General features: G+C 33.4%; 3 protein-coding genes across 3 annotated transcripts; 1 reads left to right on the plus strand and 2 right to left on the minus strand.

Annotated features, from left to right (window-relative positions):
- Window positions 1-7,552: 7,552 nt before the first annotated feature.
- On the minus strand, window positions 7,553-9,872 carry LOC148176540 (cytochrome P450 4g1-like). Its single transcript, XM_088033956.1, has 10 exons — window positions 9,669-9,872; window positions 9,432-9,626; window positions 9,205-9,387; window positions 8,781-8,850; window positions 8,556-8,682; window positions 8,468-8,510; window positions 8,249-8,421; window positions 8,037-8,199; window positions 7,808-7,987; window positions 7,553-7,762 (listed from the first exon to the last, which is right to left on the minus strand). Exons 1-10 carry the CDS (start codon window positions 9,835-9,837, stop codon window positions 7,599-7,601), a joined length of 1,467 nt encoding a protein of 488 aa, XP_087890082.1. The 5' UTR covers window positions 9,838-9,872; the 3' UTR covers window positions 7,553-7,598.
- Window positions 9,873-12,199: 2,327 nt separating this feature from the next.
- Window positions 12,200-13,208, minus strand: LOC148176541 (uncharacterized). Its single transcript, XM_088035131.1, has 5 exons — window positions 13,000-13,208; window positions 12,858-12,957; window positions 12,703-12,810; window positions 12,502-12,657; window positions 12,200-12,456 (listed from the first exon to the last, which is right to left on the minus strand). Exons 1-5 carry the CDS (start codon window positions 13,206-13,208, stop codon window positions 12,400-12,402), a joined length of 630 nt encoding a protein of 209 aa, XP_087891257.1. The 3' UTR covers window positions 12,200-12,399.
- A 9,857-nt stretch (window positions 13,209-23,065) lies between these two features.
- LOC148176542 (protein tolkin-like) lies at window positions 23,066-26,386 on the plus strand. The gene is made up of 4 exons (XM_088035132.1): window positions 23,066-23,072; window positions 23,124-24,266; window positions 25,537-26,231; window positions 26,279-26,386. Exons 1-4 carry the CDS (start codon window positions 23,066-23,068, stop codon window positions 26,384-26,386), a joined length of 1,953 nt encoding a protein of 650 aa, XP_087891258.1.
- The last annotated feature ends 161 nt before the right edge of the window (window positions 26,387-26,547 follow it).

The following is a 26,547-nucleotide window of genomic DNA, read 5'->3' on the forward strand; positions in this document are numbered from 1 at the left end:
TTACAATAATTGTTGTTGTGGTTACTAATCACAGGAGGATAAATCGATTCGTAATTGTGTTGCATAAAAACCGTTAAATTTAACTTTTAATGGTACAAGAAATCATTAAGTCTAACCTTCGTTTTTCTTGGGGTCTAAAAATTAAAAAAGTACTAGAAACCTTTTGAGGATAAAAATTTTGTGGAAACAAGACCTTATTGTTAGACCCGGCTCTAAAAGAAGATGTTTAGGGCGTATTCTTAGATCGTGCCAGATGTCGCCTATTATCATAATGATTTGTTTAAACCATTAGACTTTATGAATCGGAGAACATTAATACAATATTGAATAAGCGGAGGTCGCATTAAGAAAAGATTCAATCATTTTTAGCGGCCTACAGAAAAGGGTCATTTTTGTTGATTTTAAATGTCTATTTTGTTTTACACAGCTGTGGATTCATAAACTCAGTTATTTGTTGTCGGACTCGGATTTTGCGCTCCGATTTGGAATTTGCAAGAAATTGTGCTTAAAATGAACTCTTTTTTTTAAATTTGATTTTTAGAAAATTTAAGAGTGAATTTCAGCAGACGAAATGCAAAAAAATCGATGGCAAAAAACACCTCTCTATCTGTCAAAGTTTTTGAAATTGTAGCGTATTTTTGAACGCTCAAAAATTTGGAACTTTGGCAACTACTCAAAATTTCAATCGGCTGTTATAATGTAGCATTATTTCAATAGACATTTTTAGACATTTCGTAGAAAATGACACACAACAAAAATGTAATTCAGAGAAAAATTGATAAAAAAATTGTTGTCGGCTTACATAACTATTTTCTATTGTGTAGTCTACTCATTGTTCTATCAAACTTAACTTGGTAACTGATGTACACTTTAATTATAACACTAGTCAATAAATTTTGAACGAAATTCTTCAGTATTTAAGGTAAGTAGCAAATTATGGCTATTAGTTCAAGTCTTCTGTTTTTCAAAGCACACGGGATGTTATAGTCTTTCATAGAAACACTGTATTTTAAAAAGAACTTCGACACCAATGAATAGTAAAAGTGGTTACAAATAAAAGATTATAATAATATAGTACATGTAAATTTATAATATGCGTGTTTATACGTATACCATTACAATAATATAGTTATAAATCTTGCAAAATGTTTAGCTACAGTCTTGACTTTATCACAATTTGCGACTATAGAAGAGTAACAAAATAGACAATACAAGAATAATTAGATTAGATTAATCGAATTCGAGCCTAAAATAAAGCATGGCATAATAATTTTTTTCTACTCCTGTTATAGTAATCTGCAAATTACAAACGGTTGTCCTTCAAAGTAAATCCATGGTTACACACACTGCAATGTAATGACCAGTGGGTAATATATATAATTACATAATAGTACAGAGGAATAGCAGTTGCTGTGGATGTCATAAAAATTTGTCAAAATTGACATTTGCAATTTGTGTTTGTATATTTCATCATGATGAGTGACTCCGAGTGTGAATTGCAAGCTACGCCCCCCGAAATTGCAGCACAAGCAGTTAGTGCAACTGATGATCTGATTCCGAAAAAGTCAAAAGAGCGGTACGAGTCGGTGTACAGCAAATTCATCGCCTGGCGTGCGGACAACGGAGTGGCATCTTTCTCCGAGAATATTTTACTCGCGTATTTTGGCAAGTTGAAACAAGATTTCAAACCTTCGTCCCTGTGGGCTTTTTATTCAATGTTAAGAACCATGTTAAGCATCAAACACGACGTAAATATTGCAAACTACCAGAAATTACGGGCTTTCTTAAAGAGACAATCAGATGGATTCAAGAGTAAAAAATCAAAAATTCTAACGGCTCAAGAAATGAATACTTTTCTGAAGGATGCTCCTGATTTAGAACACCTGTTTACAAAAACAGTTCTGATTATTGGAATTACTGGGGCTTGCAGGACACAAGAACTGAAAAAAATGAGACTTGCAGATATAGAAGATTCAGAATCAAACCTTATAGTAAAAATACCTGATAGCAAAACTAAAATATCTCGATCGTTTGTGATTTCCGGACAATTTTGTCACATTTGCAAGAAGTATATAAATCTTCGGAAACAAATACAGCCCAATACTTAGGTTTGCTAACACTTGAACTCTATACTGGCCAATGCCTTAGAAAAACTTCTGCTACAATTTTGGTTGACGCTGAAGGTGACTTGTTTGCATTGAAAAGACACGGAGGATGGAAATCCTCTGCGGTTGCAGGAGGATACGTCGATGATTCAATGGCAAATAAGACAGCAACTTCCAAAAAAATACTGGAATCCGTAGGACTGGCGCAAGTTCAAGACGGGTTACCTTCTACATCCATGGCTACTTGCACTACATCTGTGAATTTCAGCGAAATAGAAACTGCCACGGATGAAGCAGAAACTTCCACAAATTGTTTCGCGTTGAATACTCAGCTAACTAAATCTCTTGCACCATTTATAATCAAAAATTGTTCTAACTTTACTATTAATTTTAACAAATAAAAATTTCCAAGGTTGTTCATAATTTATGAAAATTGTTCTTTGTTTTTTTTTTAGTTGATACTTATTATAAATATTTCAATTGCCAATATTTAATAAAAATCATGTAAAATTCGACTTTAGTTGTAATTTATCGAAACAAAAATTAGAAGGTTGCGGCAAAGGGAGTCGTAGAAAAAGTATAGTACGCGACTCGGGGGTAAGGCCAATTACCCTCTCGTGGAATTATTGCGCTCGGCTTCGCTTCGCGCACAATTTTTCCCTTCGTGGGTAATTGGCTTCTTACCCCACACGTTGCGTAATATACTATTATAACAAAGATTTTTTACACTTACCGTATAAATCGACATTCAAGGGCTTTTGTTTTAAAGCATTTTCAATTTGATGATTACCATTTGATTGTGCGATGTCCATTGCAGTTTTATTGTCATTGTTTCGAACATCTGTGTCAACGCCTTCAGTCAACAGAAAATTTATAATTATTTTAGATTTGTTGTCCTCTTTTGATTTGGCTGCGGCGTGCAATAAAGTATCTCCCAACGCGTCCTTCTCCCGCAGCAGTGTTTTCTTCTTACTTAGATATTTGATATTATTGAGAGAGCCTGCTAAACAAGCTAAATGAAGAGGCGTTTGTTGGTGACAATTTTTTTTCTCAATATCTAAACCTTTCTTACTCCAAAGCCTTATCATCTTAGTGTTATCTTTTTTTGTTTTGCAGGTCCAATGCAGCATCTCGTTCCCTTCATAATCAACACGTTTCTAATCACCTCCAAGTTGCAAAAGTTTTTTTACTTCGTCAATTGTCCCTTTTTGAGACGCCAAATGCAATGCAGTTTTTCCCTTATCATTTTGAGCGTTAACGTCTATGCTAAAGCTCTTTATCAAATTATTTATAGTTTTATTGATTGATTTAGTTTTTATTATTTCGTGTAATGTCGAATTACCTTCCGGGAACTTTGCATCATTTTCAAAAAAAGTTTTTTATATTGTATGGTCCTTAATCAACGTCTTGTTTAATATTACACTCTTGTCTTTTAAAGTGAATGTAAAACCAAAATTAATAAGAAACTTAGCGCATTCTATATGTGCTTCATTGCATTCCTTATTTTCAGAATCAGATTTTAGTTCTGTTATATTGTATGATAAAGTAAATCATTGCCAGCACACATTTTTTCTTCTACGATTCCTTTTATCAAGTTTATATAACCCAGTTTTGCACATAAAATACAAAAGTACTTGACGTTCCAAACTTTATTAACCTCTAATTTAATTTTTTTAAAATCGCATAGTCAGTTTAAAATTGCTTCAAGTGGATACAAACAATTTAAGTGAATTGCATTTGTAGACAATTATATCCGAAAAACTCGTCAATCTGATCGGATTGATCAATCTTCTTAGTGGCGTGCACCGTGATGTTTCGTTAAGATCACTAAATAAAAATTTGTCTTTAGTAAAAAAGTCCAATAACCAGTTAACCTTGACCGCACTTGGAACCCAGAAACGACATTTTAAATATTAAAGAAACGAGACGAGTACATCAAATTGTCATTAAACTTGTAGACAATTACTAATTTAATATTTATTTCAACGTCAGTGTTAATTGCAAACTACGTCAGCTTGTACATGATGTCTATGACGATGAGACAAAAAGGTAAATTTTAGTAATTTTTGCATGATTTTATTTGTATTTGCTAGATGAAGACCCTCTTAAAGTTCTTCGCATGATAGTTTTGGATTTTCATGCTAAACCGATAATCAAAGTTTGGGCAATGTTCAATTTCTGTCTGTATTTCTTTTTGGTCGTAACTCAAATCTATTTATTTATCTACAGATTTGAAGTTCTTTACTTGATTAAATATAGTATTTCATATCTGGTATCATGTTTAGTGAGTATACGTATTTTTGCAAGCGTGATGTATTATACAATGCTCTTTTTCAGATGGTATATTTCATTTTGTCGCTTTTGACGTCAACAAACTTTATTATTTCGGTTTCTCATGAAATAAATCAGTGGTCTATTAAAAGTGCTAGCCAGGAAATTCGGCATAAGATAGAAAACGAATCTATACAAATCACTGTTTATATGATCATCAATTTATTTTGCTATTTCCTTTTTATGGTAACGTTTCTTTTTCCTCAAGAAAACGACCGGAACCTTCTTCACCAAATCGCTGTAATGGAAGATCTATTTTCACCAGCTATGGTGTGGTTTTGTCGAGTTGAAAACATTTTTGCCGCAGTTGCATTTTTATCAACACCTACATATCAGTATGTTTATGTTTTTTACATGTTTAAGTTTCAGACGTACATTCTAGTTGATAAATTGACGAAAGTAGATGAAACTTCCGAAAATGACGGCATATGGAAGCGGCTTTTATTCTGCGTAAAGAGTCGCATTAAACTAAAAACGTAAGAAATGTGTTTGTTTTTCGTCATAATTTCGTCTTTTAGGGCTATAAATAATTTACTTAGATATATTGACAATATTTTGATTGCTGGCGAGGTGTTTGTCATTCTCAATTTGATCAGCCTTTGCAGCTATATTACATTGGTTTGTAACCAAAACATCACCAAATCCATTCTCATTATTTCTTTCAGTTTCCTGACTTGGTTACAGAAAATTATTTTCGATTGGTAACATCAGCGCTCGCATTCGTTTTTAATTTTCTTTTGATGTTCCAAACGGGTCAAGCCATTGAAAACATAGTAGTTTATTTTTCTTCTTTTTCTTCTTGTTTTTCTATAAACGATTTGTTCTAGTCTTCACGTTTCGAAGAAGCTGCAAAGGAACTTCTTTGGTACGATTACGACAAACACAACAAGAAGTTGTATTCAATTTTTTTGGTCAATGCCCAACAACATTTGCAGATAAAGATTTCAGAGAATTGGTCAATTAACTATAAACTGGCAATTGAGGTGAGTTGCTAAATTCGAATAAACGGATGAAGTTTCCATTTTTTAGACAATCAAGGCGGTTTATTCTGTCTGGTTCGTAGTCTATCAGATGAACAGTTATTAGCACGCTTGTAGGAGGGCTTGCGCTTTCCAAAACAATGTTGGCAGCAATGTTTTCTGTCACAGTTGACATTTATATAGTTTAATAGCAGTTTTTCCACATAATCTAAAAATCTTGGAGATCAATATGTAGTAGTAAGTTAGAGAACACTGACTTTAAGAATCTTTTTGTAACAATACTATAATAAACTATACTTAATAAAAAATTAAAAAATATTTGTCATACACATTAACTGTTGTCATCTACGGTCACCGTGCTGTCAATATATTTTGTCGTGGTTTTGTTGTGATAAAATGGCTAATTCTGAAGATACGAGCAAAAATGTAAATGCCTATGTACAGTTCAGCAAACGTTCTAGTGCGGTTATGGCTTTGACTTTTTAAATCGTTTACAGCCACCTTACCGCAAACCCCCATAAACATAATAACGCTCAAGTGGTTGGGTCATATCTGCCTTGAAATGAACCGTAATAAATATTTTTACCCAGCTGATCAGTCCAAAAGGTGCAACAATCAACATTAATCAAAATTGAAGTGACTTGTAAAAATTTGATGTAGTTTGCCACTGTCCGTCATTGTTTTGAAAACTAATTTGTTAAAACAGGAATGTATGCTCAAATTTTAAACACAAGTTGCATTAAATTTAAGATGAATGGTCACAGTTATGTTAAAAAAACAATTCGCGAGTATTTACGCAAAAACTGAAACATCGCTAAAAATTACTCTTCTAATGCATCGCAAATTTTCGCTTTTGATTGTTAAGCTTGATCAACCATAAGCGCATGGAAAATTGGAAATATTTATCTTTGAAATTAAAAACGATTTTGAGGGTCATCATAATTCACTGTTTTTCACACAAAATTCAGTTATTTATGCATTAATTTTACATTTCGTATTTTCTAGTTCTAAACTAAAAGACCATTTTTCCGCAATTATAAAATAAAAATTTATCCGATAACTTAAAACTGCTATTTACATTTTCACTTTCGGAACTATTGTTTTTCTCTGTTTATAATTCGGCAGTTTGGCACTGTCAATAGGCAATTTCAAATTAGTCACCTCCCGAAATTTCATTGATGTGGTGTTGAAATTGTCGGAGTTACAAGTTTTAATAGTTTTTATGATAATTTACTATTCATCTAAAAGATAAAAAAAATCCAAAATTTTTCTTGTTCATATGCAAAAAACAGAAAGCAATTTACTCAGATAGTTTTCGAGTAATCGTGTTTGGAAAAATACATTGAATTTGTCCTATATTGAAATTTGTTTGATATCCCCTTAACTTAGGTACAGATTTGCAAGTTGAATATTTACTAAAAACTTTTTGATTAGCAACCTCTCAAAATTTGATTAATGTGTCATTAAAATTACCACAATTACAGCGCTTAACATATTTTTTCAAAAGTTTTTAATTCATCCTTAAAATGAAAATTTGAAAATTTGTCTCTTTCGGTCGATAATTCTACAATTTGGCAGTCAATAGATAACTTTAAATTAGTAACCTCCCCAAATTTTATTACTGTGGTGTTAAAATTACCGTAGTTATAAGGCTTGAATAATCACATTTGGAAACTTTTAGTTTATTCCTAGAATAAAACATTTCAAAATGTTTCTTGTTTCATTAATAATTTTGAAATTTGACACAGTTAATAAGTCACTCTAAGTTGCAAACAAACTTCTCAAAATTGGATAGCTGTGGCGTTGAAATGAACACGCTTTTAAAAATGAAAAATTCTACCAATTTTGAGATTTCGAGGGAAAAATTTAAATTTTACGTTTTTCATTACATTTTGTAAATGGCTCTCAAATTAAGAACCTCCGTTCTTCAAATTTGATTTGGAGGTTCGGGAGAGCAGTCGTTACAGCTCTGTACAAAAACATAATGCGCATTTTCAAGTTACTGTGTACAGTATGGATATGAACTAGATGATAATGGTAGAAACTGTAATTTTGATTGTGGCGGCATTTTGACTAAAGATTTGAGAGTTAGAAAACAAAACAATTTCAAAAAGTGAAAAATTAAAAAGGAAGAAGCTCCGTCACCATGTTTATTGAAGAAATGTAAATTTGACAATATAATTTATCTTTTTCTTAACAATACTTGATAACCATTCTTAGATTTTTGAGGAAGACTAAAAGTCATCTCTACTTCAACCAACGACTTGTATTGACCTGAGAGGACTTCAAAGTTTTTTATTATTTTTGATAAAACAATTTTCATGCTCATCATTGCATATGTCGAACCTGAAACCACTTTTGAAGACAAATAACAACAGGTAACATAATTACCAATGCAGTTCCTAGGGCCGAAACTAAAAGGCAAATATGCACATCGTGGTCTCTGTTCAACTTCTTTTGGTAAAAACCTGTCTGGATCAAACTTTAATGGATTGGACCAGTACTCTGGTTTTCTGTGAATGAATTGAATTGGAATGAATACCATGCTTCCTTCTGGATAGACTTGGTTGTCTAAAATGGTTTCAATTTTATGTTGGTCGATCAAATTAAACGAGTTAACCAATTTTTATAGTTTTATCCATGTAGCGTGCTATAAGAGGAGCTGGAGGAACAAGTCGCATGGTTTCTTTAATTACTCGTTCCAAGTAGTCAAAACTGTTTAGGTCCTCAAGAGTGAGTTCTCTGTCGTTGGAAATAGTCTTCTGTTCTTCGAAGAGTTTTATCTATAAGCACAAGCAGAGCTAAAACTATTGCTAAATAACCTCCTCGCACCTGAACTTCTGGATAAATGCTCATTACTAAAAGAACACTTCCTATAACAGTAGCTGAAGATTCACTTCCTGCAATAAAGAAAAATGTAACTTCTTCTTCTAATTCCTGCGTCTTGTATTCTCCTTTCAGAGCACGACCAAGAAAGTCATGTTTGTTCTTGGACTCGTCATCATCTAAAACACAGTTATGGGATTCAATTTTCGAAAATTGAACAGAGACCTGCTGAGACACAAGAAGAAGACTTCTGGTAACGCAGAATTACCTGCAAAAAGAACTTGAGTGACTATTTCTAATGTTCCGCACATACTTCTCTTATCAGATGCATGGAAATTTCCTTTAAGTCAGTCACTGCTTTGTGTTCTGAGCTTTTTTTCCAAATCCAATCGAAATAATACAAAGGATTAAATATCCGCTGGAGAAACAGTTTCTCGAGTCTACAAGTGCAAAAACATGGCATTATAAAATTTGCCTTGATCGTAGAAAAAATAGTGTACACAACTCTTTTTTAATAGCCGTTAACTGGATGCTTTACCTGAGAAGGATGGGTATGACCTCAGAAGTTCTTTCTGACAGTGTCGTCACGTCTACAGCTCCAATCGTTTCTAAATAAAATAAAATAAAAAAACAACTGTACATAAATCAAAGATTAAAGAACCAATAGGATGCTGCACTGACAAAAAATTTCATTTTTACAAAAAGATAAAAGAATTTTAAATTTGTCGCATAAACATTAAAAACCCGACAGAAGAGAAGCATCTAAAGGTCTTATCAGCTTGTATTAAACTCTGCGCGAATAAAATATTGGTGCGCCACTGTAAAAGCCCATGAGTAAAGAAGGATAAACTGAGTCATACTGAATCTTGCATTTGACGTCGCGTTTTTCTGTGCAAACTTGTTAACAGGTCCTTTTCTACGTGACAACATATCTAGTTCTTTAGTCGTTACATAAATCTTACCAAGAACCATATCAAATGTTGTGGTCCAAAGAGTCATAAATAAATCTTTAGATTCTCCACACTGCATTTCCAACTCTTTCAGAGTTTTATTCGCCACCTTCACTTGAATCCCGACGTACGAATTTAAAATTGTTTGATTGAAGCCTCTGTTCAAATTTTTTCTGCGAGGTTGCCATTTATGAACTACAAAATACCATTAGAATTTATCTTAAAAAAAATATAATTACAGCTCGTTGTGAATAGAGAACTGGTAAATTCATCAAAACGCGAGTAAAACATGATATTTTCTTTCTGTAGACAATTGGTGAGTAAATATTCTACTTCTTTCGCTTTTGAAGTGACAATAAACATGTGGGGTCCAATCCAAAATCTAAAGGCTGAAAAATAACGCTCAGCTAGTTTGAACATCGTCTCGAGAAGTCCTAGAAATGGAAATTATTTTAGTACGACTTCACCAAGGTTACCTTCTTGTCCGGCGAACACGAAAGCAGGACTTCCAATAATTGGCAACGAAAGAGGTCCTGGTAAAATCCACGAATAATAATAAAGCCATCGTCGTTTCCAAAGAAGTTTCAACAGTAGACACAAAACGATGATGAAACACCATAAATTTGATTGAGAGATTTCAATCATTGTAAGAATTAGTGAAAACTAGATTACCTATAAGGCGTATTTATTATTTATATTCACTTGGTAAACAAATTAACGCAAATTTCTTACTGTACTGGTTTTTCGTCTACGACATGAACTAGTTTTGAGCAAAGTTATTATTTTTATTACATTACACAGAAAAATTATACAAAATTATAGTTAATTAAACCTATTTTATTAATTAAATTGAAGAATATTATTACTAAAATAAGTTTGTTTATATCTTTTTTTTGCGTGAAATTCTGCGTAAAATAAGCACCTATAGTTTAAGTTGACTCAGCAAAATTTGTCAAGACCCTAACGGATTAAAACTGCAACACAAAATACACATTTCATAGGCATCACTTTGTAAATTTTATTTATACAAAACCTGCAAACATAGTCATTGGATAAATTTGACATTAGCAATATATCTGTCAAATAAACGAAGCAGATTGTTGCAAGTATTTGTATTATTGTGGATCCTCATGTTCAATGAATGCTGAATAAATAATGTTGTAGGCGCCAGTCTTTCTACACGACGATAACCTGGTACATTTAGAACCTTTTAGAACAAAATTTTAGGTGTTTAGTGACCACAATAATAATAAACTAACCAAAAGAAAGAATGACTAAGGCTCGAACAGTCACAGGCATTAAACATTCATAGAATGTAAAAAGTGGATGTCCACCTACGTAAATTCTTATTTTTTTTTAGAAACATGTATTTTGGTATTTAATGACAAGTGATGCCATTGGTGCAAAAATTTTTCATAAAATGAGTTACCGTTGCTATAATTTTGTTCTACTTTGGTAGAAGGTAATGAGTAATTGAAATCTTTTCAACAAAAAAAAATTCACTGATCTTCAATTCATAAAGGCAGAAATGTATTTAGTCAAAGAAGGTGTTAACTGACGTAAGTATTGTGTTAAGACTTTTTATCTTCCATCTTAAAACCTTGATCTAACAGTAGTGCTGTTCTAATTGCTACTTGAATATTATAATAAAACATTTTTACTGTGTTCATTTACAGATTTATATGTAAAAAGATGTTATTATGAGTCTTAAAAATACAAAGTACAAATACAAAGTAACCCTTATCTTCATCTTACTTCATCTGTAGAAGTCTTTTTTATGCTATTGTTCCAGTAAACAACATCTATTTCATATATCGTGTGATTATTATTGATTGTAATCGAGTCATCCATGAAAATTATTTAGTATGTTTATCGACAATTCATACTAGCGGACTGACATTAAACTTTGGCAACCGAAACTATGAAAATAGGTAAATCTAATGGTTAAAGAGGATCAAAAGAAATTCTGGAAGGTGTTAGACACAGAATGGAAGAAAACCTTCAACGTTGAATGACTATTTGTCCACTTTTGTCATTGCAGTTGAAAACCATTTGACAGCTGTCAGTACGAATCTATCATAGACATATCGACAAATTAATTTGCAAGGCTGACTCGATTACAAACAATATTAATCACACGATATAAATAAATGAAAAGATGTATCATGTTGGTAAAGCAACGTTTTAAATTTATATCTTTGAGTTTCAAAAAATAATAATTTATTACCGTCGTACTAAACAAAAATGTTTGAATTACTCACTTGGCAAGTATTAAAAAGAAATTTGTGAAATTGAAAAAGTTCCAATCACAAACGTAAAACGTCGTTTTCTGAAAATATTGAAAAATTTAGGAAGATGTATTTTGTGTTACGTTTCCAAATTGTTAGACGACTCACCTTGTATAAACTGAATTAAGTTACTCCTCATTTATTTTGAATACCGCATTTCAAGGTCATAACTTGTGAAAATTGTGGAGCTTTACGTCAAACTTGAGAGGATTTATGTATTGAATTGAATCACCAACGGGTCTATGGGTGTTCAAGTATTCGTTTGTGTTCAATCCAATGCATAAATCTTTTAAAATTTGCCATAGAGCTCTACAAATTTCCCAAATTATGACCTTGAAATGCGGTATTCAAAATAAATGAACGACTCACCTTGTATAAACTGAATTAAGTCAAAGAACTTTAAATTTTGAGATAAATATGAATTTTTTTATTAACTTTACAATTTTTTTTTGTTTTAATGACAAGAAATCCGGCCGCCACTCGTTTTAAAGCTTGGATTCGTGCCTTAAAATTTGCTTTATGAAACTCTGTGTTTAATATACTATTATACTTAATGTACCAAACAAATCACAAAAAGAGTTACGTAATAAAAAAGAGTGTCCAATCGTTTTTTGACAAAAACGTTCATTAATATTGGCATTAATGGTAACATAAAACACTATTTTTGATGCTGTGGGTCTGTTTGGTGTCTTAATTTAATTATGTAGTAAAAAACTTGCTGATTTTTCTAATGTATGTAGTTGTTTTATTACCCAAAAATTAAATAAACTACAAGATCGTAAGTGTTCAGAAGTGTTACTTCAGTTTGGCTCCGTGATTCTTAGAAAATATGATTAAACACGGAATTAAGTGCAGTTCTTGAATGTCAACTATGACATTAAACAGTCCTTGTGGAAAATTCAAGGCCCCCTAAAGTGTGTTAATAACTGTTCATCTGATAGACCACCAACCAGACAGAATAAACCATCTTGATTGTCTACAAATGGAAAGTTCATCTCTGGGTAAGAATTTATCGACTCACCTCAATCCCCAATTGATAGTTAAGTGCACAATTTTCTGAAATCCTCAACCGCAAGCGTTGCTGGACATTAACCAAGAAAATCAAATACAACTTCTTGTTATATTTGTCGTAATTGTACCAAAGGAGTTTTCTTGCAGCTTCTTCAAAACGTAAAGACTGAAACAAACAGTTTACGAAGGAAGAAGAAGAAAAATATGCTACCATGTCTTCAATGGTCTGACCCGTGTGGAATATCAAAAGAAAATTGAGACTAAATGCGAGACCCGCCGTTGCCGATAGAAGATAGTTTTCTTCTACTAAGTCAGAAAACTGAAAAAATTGATGAAGATCTATTTGGTGATGTTTTGGTTACAAACTACTGAAATAAAGCTGCAGAAGCTGATCAAATCTAGAATCACAAACACCTCGCCGGCGATCAACCATTTTTCAATAAATCTAAGTAAGATATTCATAGTCCTAAAAGAAGAAATTATGACGAAAGACAAATAAATCTCTTACATTGTTAGTTTAATGTGATTCTTCACGCAAATTAGAAGTCGCATCCTGATGACGTCATCTTCAGAAGTTTCGTCTATTTTTGTCAACTCGTCAACAAGAATGTACGTCTGAAACTTGAACATGTAAAAAGCATAAGTATATTGATAAAAAGATGTTGTTATCAAGGCAACTGTGGCGAAAATGTTTTCAACGCGAAAAAACCACGCCATGGTTGGTGAAAATAGATCTTCCATTAAAGCGATCTGGTGAAGAAATTTTCGGTCATTTTCTCGAGGAAAAAGAAACGTTACCGTGCCAAGAAAATAGCAAAATAAAGTGATAATTATATAAGCAGTGATTTGTATTGATTCTCTTCTTATTTTATGCCGGATTTTCCGGCTAGCGCTCTCAATAGACCACTGACTTATTTCATGGGAAAAAGAAGTAACAAAGTGTGAAGAAAACCAAAGCATAAAAATGAAAAACACCATCTAGAAAAAAATACTTCATTAAACATCACGTTCGCAAAAATATACTCACTAAACATGATATCAAATAAGAAGTACCATACTGAATCAAGTAAAAAACTTCGAATTTGTAGATAAATAAAAATGTCTGAATTACGACGAGGAAGAAAAATAAGCAAAAAGTGAACAACGCCCAAATTTTTATTATCGGTTTAGCGTGAAAGTCTATAATTATCATTCGGAGAAGTTTCAGAGGATTTTCATCTAGAAATTGAAGATAAGATCATGCAAAAATTATTAACATTTACCTTCAGGTCTCATTGTCTTGGCTTGGAAAAAGTGACTTGATGATAAGTACTAAATTAAGTCTTCTCTTCTAGTTTAATGAGGTTTTAATGTACTCGTCTCGTGTCTTTAATATTTAAAATGTCACCTTTCTACTTAACACTTATGGATCTAGGTGTGGTCAAGGTTAAAAGTTATTTATGGTATAAGTGAGTTTTTATAGATTACCTACATGGGGTATAAGTATACAAGACTTGGCGATAATAATAAAATAACCCACGTGTGCCAATGACAGATGAGAAAAGAAATTTGACAATGTCAGTGACATGGTTGTTCTTTACAAAGCACATGCTGCTAAGGGTAACGTGAGTTATTAGGCGTTATAACATAACCGATGCTATCAAAGGCTAACTTGTTTAAAACTGTCAAGGAAAACCTCATTTTACTATGACTTATTGGATAAATATTTTTCCTACGACCTCATATGAAAGTGGCATTTTCCACACGGTTAAATGGATCCGAAAGTTGATGTTTTCGTACATCCATTTCCGAAAGTAAAAGTCACTAGTGTGATATGAATATATCCGCACAGACCTGTCAAAATTGACAGTTATTTTGAAAAACAAATGTAATTCTTGAATTTTTGTTTTAAATATCTAGACGATTCACTGTAAAACAACATGCATAATGGTAAAAATGAATTGGTTAGGTCGGACAAGACAATTTTGACAGGTCTGTGCGGATATATTCATATCACACTAGTGACTTTTACTTTCGGAAATGGAGGTACGAAAACATCAACCATCTAACTATGTGAAATACGTCACTTTTATTCATATAAAACCTCATGGTCGTAAAAAATGATATTTAGAATAGATAAGAAATGAACTATTGTCAAGGCTTATGGTTTCTTCCTGATGATGGAAGGTCGTAGGAAAAATAGCGTACACAACTCGTCGGAAAGTGTCTTTCTTCCACTCGTGTAACATCTGCACTCGGCTGGCGCCTCGTGCATCTACATTTACACTCGTGCGAAATTGGTCACTTTCCGCACTTGTTATGTAAATATCTATTGTTCTACTCCTGTTGAATAATACATATCGTATTATGACGATTTTTCGTTTTTGCTTTGTGACGCAATCGCAGGCCTAGCGCGCGTTTTGGGTACCGGCTCGGCCAACCCTGACGGGAGGCGGGGGTTCAAGAACCAAAAAAAAAATACCAGGAGGGCGCCACGGGTTTTCGGTAGCAAAACTCAGCGCCACTAGGCTCGTTAAAAACCCGAAAACTTACCTGGTTGGTGTAAAGGGGGTTGAGAGGAGGAACAACAGTAAACAGAGTTTCAACAAAAATCTATATATTGGGTCGTATGAATAAAAACGAGCACATGCTCGAGAGAAGATGCTCTAGAGCATGAGCCTGAAGTACGAGCATCTTCTCTCATTCATATGAATAAAAAAAGCATGTGCTCCAGTCAGAACATACTCGCTTGAATCGGAGCAAGTGCTCTTATGTAATAAATGTCATATAGCTGTCACGACTGCATCAAGTCAAAAAGTCGCATTAATAGAAAGTGCTTAGAATGGATACAGCTCAGAAGAAGAAGACGTTAAAACGCAAGAAACAACATTTTCCCAAAAGGCTTTTGTAGAAGTACTGAGTCAGTTTCCGGTAGTGTTTAGCAAATCGCAACTACCTGTCGCAAGAAGAAAAAAAACCGAAGCACTGCTAAATATTGAAACAGAAGTGGAAAATAAATTGGGCATCAAACTGAGTAATGGCCAGTTACTAAAAAAAATTAACAATATAAAGAGCAGGCTTAAGAAGAAGTGCGATATTAATCGAACCGGCAATAAGCCGATTGTCTTGCAAGCATGGGAAAAGCGGTTGATGGAAACTATGAATTAAGGTGGTAGTAATCCTACCCTTCATAAAATACCTGGTATGGAAAAGAATGTTTTGATTAATTAATAAATATAATGAATATAACTTTATTCTTAGGAGCTATGGCTACTGATCACAGAACTGAACCAGAAGAAGAGATAATTGCTGGGACATCAGTTGAAACTAACGTTTCCCAACAGAGAAAAAAAACAAAATTAGAAAAATATGAAACATATGAAACAAGAAGTTTAACTAACCAAGAACTTCATCGTTTGGTACTTCTCAAACAGTTGAAGGTTTTAGAGCTTAAGGAAGTTGTTTTAAGAGAAAAAATTCAAAGCAATGAAAACTTGTTACCTTAAAATAATAAATACAATTTATACTTTCAAAAGTTGCGCGCATGTATAATTGTAGCTAATTCGTTGCGCTTTTCTCGACCTCTAGGTCCAAAATTGTCGTCATTTTCTTCTAGTTCAAATCCAATCAGCATGTCTTCTATTGGTGCAAGATTTTCGGGTTCAAGGTTGTCGTTCAAAAATTTTGCTACGTTATGTAGAATGAAACAAGCTACAATTAGCTTAGGTACTCTATCTAATTTTACGCGAACTTTGTATTGTAAAACTGGAAATCGTTGCTTAAGTTGCCCAACACATCTTTCTATAATTACTCGTTCTCTACAGAACAAATTATTAAATGAACGATGTTCCGGAGTTTGTGGATTTTTAAATGGTACCATTAGCCAAGGTGTAATTCCGTAACCTTCATCACCCAGAAGAATTGCTCGATTGTTTGAAAAGTGTTCTCTTGTTAGGGTATAAATTCCTGAATTTTTCCATATGCGGGAATCGTGCACAGAACCCGGCCAAGAAGCGTCGACACTGGTAAACCATTCATCTGCATTGCACGTCGCTTGAACATTAATACTTGCGTAGCCTTTTCTATTGATGTACTCATCACCGAAAAGAGTTGGTTTTTTTATCCTAACATGAGTGCAATCTATTACTCCTACAACACATGGAAACGTAAATTTAGTTTGCCATTTTTCCTTTTCTTCCAAAATTGTGGCTTCTGAATTCGGGAATTTTATCTACAAATTGGTTTTCTCAACTATTTTGTTAACCACGTTCACTAAAATTTTGGAAACTGAAGTCTGATGGACACCAATGTCTTCCCCAACCCCCACTTGAAACCCAGGATCGCCCATATAACGTAAAAATATTCGGAATTGATTATATTTTGAAATAGCACCACCTCTTGTTTCCCCTGATTCCGGTCCCAAAAAATTCTCCGCCATCCACTTTACATTTTCTTGTTCAAATCTATATAATTGTTTGAAATTTTTCCGTTTTTGGTCTCTTCTATTACAGTAAAACTTTTGGTAACGGAGGGGCCCCATAAATTCGGCCATAATTTTTTCTCAAACGATGTGAGTTTGACACTGAACAAACTCAACTTTTAGTGAGTATTAGTCTGTCAGTGTTAAGCATTTGCTTACTTTTATTCATAGGGAAATCGAGTACTTGCTCATGACAGCCAGTACATAAAAGCACATGCTCAAGCAAACATATGCTCATACTCTTTTTATTCATACGAATTGGAGTTTATACTCAAAAAATGTGAGAATTGAGTATATGCTCACTTTTATTCATACGATCCAATGTCTAACGAAGTTAAAGTGACAAAAGAACAAATGTGAATAGTTGCAGCCTAACAAAATACTCTAAAAGCAATGAATTACCAACAAAAAAAAATACAAAATATTCAAATCCACGGGTTTGACCGGTTAGCGCTACGCGACCAATTTCGCTCTTTGATTGCTCGACGCAATCACCCACTCGCGAAAATCGCAGCTGCAAATTTCGGCCTCCGCTCGCGCCCGCGACAAACAAGTGACAAACCGGCACGGCAATCAATCGATCTTAACTACCCCAAACCTGAATATTTGTAAGATTTTACTGTCTGAAGGACGAAGAAAAATTAAACCTAATGTCTGAAGGACAAAGAAAATTTAAACCTAATGTCTGAAGAACTTAACGCAAAAAAAAGAAAAGGTTTAAACTAACGCGTCTGAAGGACGTAATCAAATAGAATGGTACCAAAAATTGGCCTTATCTCCAATCTCGCTGGGACGTCCTCTGGAGGATGCGTTCGACTCCTTGACCTTCTGCAGTGACTGATCCCACGGACCACTCCTGGAATCGGTGGAGTTGAGACGGAAAATATCCGACGATGTTGCCGAGATAAAACGGAGACGAAAGAGATACGTGAGACAAGGATGAGAGAGGCCTGTAATTACAGAACTTACTTCTGGGTCCACAAAAAAAACGACTATAACCCCATCACCGATCAGAACACGTGGACACGAAGGAAAAACCAAAATTGGCACAAAAATATAACATTACGAAGAGTTTTGAGTGGACGATCACAGAGTGCTTACAATGGGAATGATTTTTACCTTTGGATGGTGGGCGGCCTCAAAGATTTACTGTCTTGGGGTGGTTCCGGAACGCTCAAAATTCGACCGAAGTCGAGGGCGCTTCCCTGACCCAAACTGGTATTCTGCTGTTAAATCCGACTTAGCGTCGTTTGCCACAAAAGGTCTTCACTAACACACAACCACTTTTGAGGCTTTTCTACAGCGTTTCCCCGGATACGTTCCTTTTAGTACGACCACCAAAACGGAAAAAGAAAGAAGACCAAGGTGAAACCTCCCACTCACGATACTACAGAAAAAGTATTGACGATGGTCACAAAAGCTCTCCACCTTCGCGCCGTTGGATACGCGTTATATTGCTTGCCTAAAAATGTTCCTTCTGCTCTTCCTCCTAAATTTGACTGTTACAGCTTGTTTTCGAATTGTTTCTTTGTGGGGAATGTCGTGACGGAGTCTGTTTTTTGAATTTCGCTACATTTTATGCTCTACGCAAAAATTTGACAACATCCGCTATCTCAATACGTAAGGCAACATACGCTATTTCATTCTCAATTCAAAATGAGGTAGAATAAAAGTGTATGTCGGATTGAGTTAAAAGTGTGTTAAGCGAGAAGAAAAATGTTTGATGGTGCTTCCAATATAGATCGTCCTATGTTCCTTCATATTAAGCAAATATTGTAAGTTAACAATACCTCTTATAAAAAATTATTAATTCGATTTAAAATAATCCACTCATAGCATCAATAACCAGAAGATTTCTATTTTAAAGTAATAAATCTACAGATCATTAAATAATATTACAAATTTTTTTTTTTTAAAGCAATGTAATTAATTTGAAAAAAAGGTCAGTGCAAGGGTTTAAACACGCATGAAAAAAGTGTCTGCGTTTTTTATTATTACAACAATATCAACATAGCATAGTGAATGTCATAATTTTTAACATACGGCGAGTTTGTAAAATTATACCTAATCTAATTGCCTAATTGAACATCCACAAAAATGGAAGTTAGCGATGGCTCTTTATATTATGTTCCAACTGAACTAATACGTTCTTTTTCACTCATTTTAATTTAATCAGGATCTACAGAAGACAAACTGAAAAAAAAATTGCCAAACAATTAACGCTTATAGCTTTTTCTGTCACATAGAATTGGATGTACTTTAAGCTTTATTGTGATTATGACTGATGTTTAAAATAATTTGGAATAAGTTGTCTATTTATGTTATGCTCTTCATCGATGCCAGAAGGTTGTCGATGTCGACGGTGGTCCATTCATAAATTACAGCAATACCCGAAATTCCATGCTCGCAACTGTATTCACAATTGCAATGGTTAAAAGAATGAGATTTGTCATTTAACATAAAAAAAGTTGTTTGTTGTTTGTATAGTATTGAAAACGTAAACTGCAACTTGCTCTATCTCAGGCAAAAATTAAGGCAACACCCTCTATCTCAAGCATTTCTTCAGAAAATTGTTATATTTTATTGAAATTTTTAATAATTATTTGAAACACAATAAAAAACAAATGTAGAGGATTACTATTCCAAAAATGTGTTTAATCTAAAAAAAAAACAGTTTTTTTATTGTCCTGTAAAGTTGCAAAAATTGAGATTGCGTAAGTTGCCATTTAGATGACGATATATTTCTAAACAGTTTTTAGTTAGCAAAAGCACTTATGAAGTGTAGACCCAATCTTCTATCTCTTCCTCCACTTTTACAAAAGATAAATTTTTTAAGTTCTGTTTTTTTTTCTAATTTCATTGTTTGTTTTCTTTTAAAGCATCCTCTTTTCCGTTTTTACCGTCATCAGAAAAACCGATGAAGTCATGCGCGTGAAAAATCAGCTGGTTTTCAATTGACTGCTGTTGTTCACAGTAAGCGAAAAAATTGCGGTTTTTTTTTGAAGAAAACGAGGTCAATGAAATTGTAAGTCCTTTTCGATGAGCGAAGGGAACCGAAGGATCGAAGAACAAAAGTAAATTAGAAGAATGAGAAGTTTACAAAACATTTTTATTATGCCAAAAATTTCTGATCTGAATGAGAATACATAACAAAATAGTTAACTAGGTGGCGCTTGAAAGTAGGTGGAATTTGCTTTTTTCGTGTACCTTGCTTTTTCGTAGTTTTCTTTCTATTATAATGAAAAAAAAATCCAAAACAAAAGACCATAAAAAGTGAGCTCACGAAATAACGGTAAAACAAAACTTAAGTATGAGGAATGGTAAGATAAATGACTCAAAAAATTGTCAATATAAAAAGGACAGTTCAATTTATATTTTCCTAATTTGTATTTTAAAGATTCCCATGTTGCTATACATAGAAACAAAGCTATTATAGCATCGCGTATCGAAATGGGATATTATAGCACTGAAAACAAATGAGAAAATAGCGAAAATAGCTCTGTTAAAGGACAAATTTCAAATTAGTAAAAATAGTATAAAAACCTCGTTTATAAGGCCATTAAGGCACTCATCCTTATAAAACGAGCGGCAAAGCCAAAACCTAGATTCGTGCCTTAAAATTTGCCTTATGAAACTCGGTGTTTTAATATACTAATTCCAAGCAAATAGAAAAATCCATTAATTTATTTATCTGTATTGAAAATTTAAAAAACTTTTCAGTTGCTTTTTAAGCAAATAGCATTTCTAGGTTTTACAAGGTAAAAACACAAAAAAATCTTTATTAATTAGGTACACATGTAGTCTTACTTACCTGTTGGGTCTTTTTTAGAACAAATTTATTTCCATTCTCACTTAAATCGCTAAAAAAAACACCCCATTTTTTTCCAATTTTGATAAAAATATAAATGTAAAAAACTGGCTCTTCATTGATTTCACTCAGGTTTAGATCATAAACTGGTTGAAAATACATAGATTAGTAATTTAAGGAAAACAAATCTTCCTTTAAATGAATGGTAAAAAATTATTTTTTTTAAATAACCGAATCAAATTAATACACTAATTTAAGATTTAAGATGAGAAAAAGTCCACCAAAATGTTATTGGTAAAAGCCTAAGAAAGTTGTTCTTAGGTCATTAAAAAGTGTCAAAACTTGTTTTCCTATCTTAATCGCATTAACGAATTTCAAAAATAAACTTGACTTATAAAAGAAAATCTTACCTGTGATGGACAAGTGATAAGATTGTAATTATGTACTTACCTGGAGGTTTAATTTTTGCTCAGGTAAGAAAATTTCTATCCGACCCTGGACCCTAAACCTGGAAAAATAAAGTAAATGTCAGCAAATTTTGGCTGATATGTTATAAATGTAACATTTTTGTATTGTAAAAAGTTTAGGGAAGATTGTTTTTGAGTTACAATAATACCACAAAAATATCCCTCGTACTGTATTCAAATGCACTAAGAGTGGTCGCTACCTAAAATCCTTATATGCAATGCAATGTAAAATTTTCCTACCATAAGTCGAAAACCATTTGACATAGAAAATTGAAATTTTGAATATATGGTGTCCTTACAATTGTCTACAGATTTTCAATTGGATTTGTTGATATGAGTTCTCTACCATTAATTACACCGCATCAATTTTGGGTGAAAACTGTAACTTCGGCTTAGGTTGTTGAATCAAAATTGTAAATGGATTGAATTGTTCTGAATACAATCGTCCATAGTTTAACTAAATATTCTTATAATTAAGAAAGTAATTGTAAAAAAAAGATTTAAATCTACGCTGAAATTTAATAATTTACAATTAGCAATTGTTTGTGAAATAATAGTTCTTTCTTGGAAATAACGATAGGAAATTAATAGAACTGTATTTTTATCTTTGCACTGCATTATTGAACTAAGCCATGGACCACAGGAAAAATATTTAAAAAAATTTTTTATATTAATAAGGAGTTCTGTACTAGGAACAACTACCTATTTCACGTTCCTATGCATTTGTTATACAGCATCGGAAGCAAACATTTGTTTATTATCACCAATAATATTGTCGTCGCGACGCTTTAAAAATGTAATCTGTAAGTTTTATAGATTTTTGAGGCATAGTGAAACCAAACGCTAATTAATTTTATTTAATACATATAAATGAGTTAAGCATATCTCAATTGTCATTTCAGATTTAATTCAAATTCTTTTTAAAATTTTAAGGAAAATGCGTTTTTATCAAATTAGTCAAAATTGGAAACTACGCATATACCAAACGATCCTTTAGTTCACTTTAGATTGTAACAAAAGCCTTACGATCTCAAATGCCTTCAGACGACTAAATGAAGTGATTTGTGAAGTTTGGATTAAATATAGTTTGCAATTGTTTCGTCATATTGAAAACTAGCGTTTTTTCTCAAATTTAAAACACAATTTGCATAGAATTTTAAATGGAAACCGAGACTTTTTTATCACAGTTATGTTAAAAAAAAGAATTAGCGAGTGTTTCCACTAAAACTCTAAATTTCACTTGTTTGCTGTCGCGACGACAAGCTGACAGTCATAAAAAAGCGTTATATTCTGGAACAACAAACAACAAAAGGCGCATATTTGTTTTCCAACTAATTTTGGATTTTTTTTTTATTTAAAAAGGAAATTTTGTGCTCTCATGTTACTTTAATCAGTTAGCACGATTTTGATCACTTTTTCCATTACTAAATATACCTCGAATATATGACGCCCCTCCATTTCTGCGATGTAAAAACGAGAAGAAAAATACATTTTACTTTATGCAAAATTCCGGAATTTTTAAATGCTAAAGAAACAAATAAGAAAGTGCATCTCTAGGTTCTACAATTTGCTTTGAAAAACTTGTTCTGTTAAGCTGATTGTTTTATGGCGGTTATTAGACCCAAGCACTGGCCTGATCAGGTCAACTTAAGTTTTGCCCAGACGGACCATTCTTAGAAAAGTACCAAAAACCAAGCCAAGGGTGGGGAAGTAGAAGTAATATTCTCCTTTAGCCTCATTTGGTGTAAACCGAACACAGTGCAAAATGGTGCCGTACAGTCAACATCTAATTTGTGTATTTCTGCTAATTTCTCTAGAGACAAGTCTCACTTTTATCCCTATGTCAAGTAAGTACTAACCATAGAGCATTTCTTTATCACTATTTGGACTGTTTCCAGACTGTGGAAGCACGTTTTTTACAAATTCTGGTCAGTTTTCAACTCCCACATTCAACAATTCGCACAATCGCAAATGTCATTGGCGAATTTCGGCTAAACCAGACGAAAGAATCACTTTGAACATCACCGAAATCGACATTGAAAAAGCACCAAATTGCTCTTCCGGTTCTGTGGAAGTTCGAGATGGCTACTGGAAAGACTCGCCTTTACTTGGACGGTACTGTGGCACTGGTTCTTTAAACCCTGTCAAATCTATTGGGAATAAAATGTTTATTTCCTACTCGCACAAAAGTGGAAACCGCGGTTTTACGGCCAAGTACGAAGCGAGTTGCGGCGGTACTATCCATGTCAGAGATCAGTTGCTCTTAGAACCGTTCCAAAATAAGTACCCACTGGACAAAAACTGCGTTTGGGAGATTATAGTTCCGGATCATCACAAAGTTGTTTTAAAATTCCGGAAGTTCGAAGTGGAAGAGCACGAAACTTGCTTCTACGATTATGTCGAAGTTTCGGATAGCGAAAACATTCTTGGAAAGTTCTGTGGCGATGAGATTCCCGACGAGATTATTTCGACTTCGAACAATCTTTTCATCAAGTTTGTCTCAGATTCTTCTGTGCAAAAAGAAGGATTTTCTCTTTTAATTCTGGCGGAATACAATGAGTGTGGTACTCCTTTCCATGGGTGCTCTCAAGAATGTGTCAATACAGTGGGAAGCTATAAATGCGCTTGTAGAAGCGGATATGAGCTCCATTCTGATGGGAAACAATGTATACTTGCTTGTGGTGGAGTTCTAACAGCTGCTACCGGTGAAATAATGTCACCATCCTTTCCTGAATTTTATCCGCCTAATAAAACGTGCACTTGGGAAGTTGTCGTTGATCCAGAAAACTTGATTAGCTTGAATTTTAACCATTTTGATGTAGAAGAAGAAGAAGACGTTGATGATGATGTTAAAAAGAAATGCAAGAAAGATAAGCTAAGGATTTACAGTAAAACTTGGGAGAATCGAAGAATCCATCATGGCTCTTTTTGTGGAAATGTTTCACCCAGTGTTGTTACTTCTGAAAGTAATAGTATTGTTCTTGTGTTTTCTGCAGACAATAGTGTGGAAAGAACTGGATTTTCTCTGAACTATTTTACATGTGAGTATTTTTTATACATATTTTGTAATATATGCAATGAAATATACATTGAAATCAATTTTTCGAATTTGCCGCTTTAAAAGGTCCATTAAAGTTCTCAATTTGAAGTCGTTTATAGGTATCTATTAGCGATTCACGTTCGGTAGAAGTAACTAATAGATACTTTTGTGTCGCTACGTTAAATTTCTTAAATAACTAGGAATTAAACATTGGCATCATTGTCTATCAAATAAATTTGTCATTCAAATTTGACAATATGACGAGATGGAATCAACTATTGCAAGACAAGCAGTTTCAAAAGGAAAAAAACAGGAAAGTCAGAAATTTATGGTTAAAATTAATTTCGCAAAGCGCACCAAACAACTGAAAAAACTTTGTTTCACACTGCGAAAAATTAATTAGGCAAGACTAGTCAGCACTCATGGGAGACGCAACTGTAGACAATATTCCACCAGTAACACTAACAAAGTCAGATTCAGAAGATGAAATCGATGAACTAATTTTGAATTTGATTCGGAGCTCTGATGATTTTCTTCTTTTTCGTTTGGAAAATAAGTATTTACTATTTAATGACAAACCAAAAACTGTCATTTGGATGACATCTATTTTACAAGACATTACACTAGAAAAATTATAACCTTAGTTACACAGCTCAAAAATAAAAGTTACTAAATTTAGTTACTTCTACCGAACGTGAATCTTTAATATAAAAGAACTCAAAGTAGGAATTTTTGTTTTTTAAGAATCGGCAGAACTAATTAGTCTAGCTGTCACCTGTTTCCTGCCAAGTTCTGGATCAATTTGGATTTAAAAAAAAATTATCATTATAATTGAATTGTCCTTTGCGGCCAACAATAATTGTACCTAAATATAATAGATGTGAATACTGGGTGTGAGGTTAGGTTACGTTAAGTCAAAATTCAGTGATAGTGAAACTCAATAAATGTCAAATTTAAATTAAATTCGAAAATCAAGTGGTAAGTCGTCGTTACAAAACCATTACCAATCGTGTAACACGAAAACTCTTAGAATTGGAAAATTTAAATTTTTTATTAAAAAAAGGTGCAAATTCGAAAAAATAGTATAAAGAACTTGTTTTATAATGGCATTGGTGCACTCACCCCATACAAAACTCGCCTACGACTCGTTTTGTACACCGGGACCTCGTGCACCAAATTGGCCATTATAAAACACGTTCTTTAATATACTATTTTATATTCTGCTTCTTCAAGATCGTTTTTTGATTGTCCCTGTTTTGAATTTATTACAGTTCCGAACAATTGTGACAAGCACATGGGAAATTGCCACCACAATTGTACCAGTACTTCAGTTCGATCATTCAAATGCGTTTGCCCCCAAGACTACAAACTCGAAAATAATCAGCGGGATTGTGCCAAAAACTGTCATTTCGAAATAGCATCTACTTCTGGTTACATACAGAGTCCCGGCTGGCCTAGTTATTATCCAAGAACTGCAAATTGCTCCTGGAGTTTCAAAACCACACCTGGATTTAGAATTAAATTAGACGTCGTAACTTTTCGGACTGAAGACTGTCATGACTTCGTAAAATTGTATGATGGACACTCAATTTCTTCGAATTTGTTAGTAAAATGGTGTGGGTCATTAGGAAATATTGAAAAGATGTCAACAAAGAACGAATTATTTCTCACGTTCAATACAGACTCAAGTAATGAATATGTGGGCTTTGAAATAAAATACTCTGCTGTTTGTGGCGGCAACTACACTTCTACAAACACAGAAAGTTACATTTACTCTCACGCGGAATACTTGACACAAAACTACACCAGTTATACCAACTGTGAGTGGAGAATCGTACCACCTCAAGGATACAGCACAAGGCTCAGTGTTGAAACTTTCGACATAGAAGATTCCGAAGATTGTGAGTATGACTTTCTCGAAATATTTGAAGAAGAGGTTTTACACGGAAGATTCTGTGGCGTCAATGTAAGTACCAAGTAGAATGTAACAAAATTTTTATGTTTTTTTTTCAGAAACCATTGCAGAGATTTGTGTCCAATAGCCCGTTTACAGTGCGGTTCCAGTCTGATGGAAGCCTTCAAATGAAAGGATTTCGAATTTTATATAAAGCTGTTTTGTAGTCACGTGTTTACTATTTTTATTGTCTTATTTTAACACTAAATCTTTAGATGAGGATGTTTTGTCTTTTGATAGTACATTTGTTTAGGTACATTTTAATTTATTTGTCTCTTCTGCTTGTTCATTTAATTTTTGTTCCCTTTGTTTAACGTAGCATTGTCTT

This window comes from Gnatocerus cornutus, chromosome 4 (assembly GCF_029298725.1).
Source record: "Gnatocerus cornutus isolate USDA-ARS CGAHR chromosome 4, icGnaCorn1.1, whole genome shotgun sequence".
Classification (NCBI taxonomy): domain Eukaryota; kingdom Metazoa; phylum Arthropoda; class Insecta; order Coleoptera; family Tenebrionidae; genus Gnatocerus; species Gnatocerus cornutus.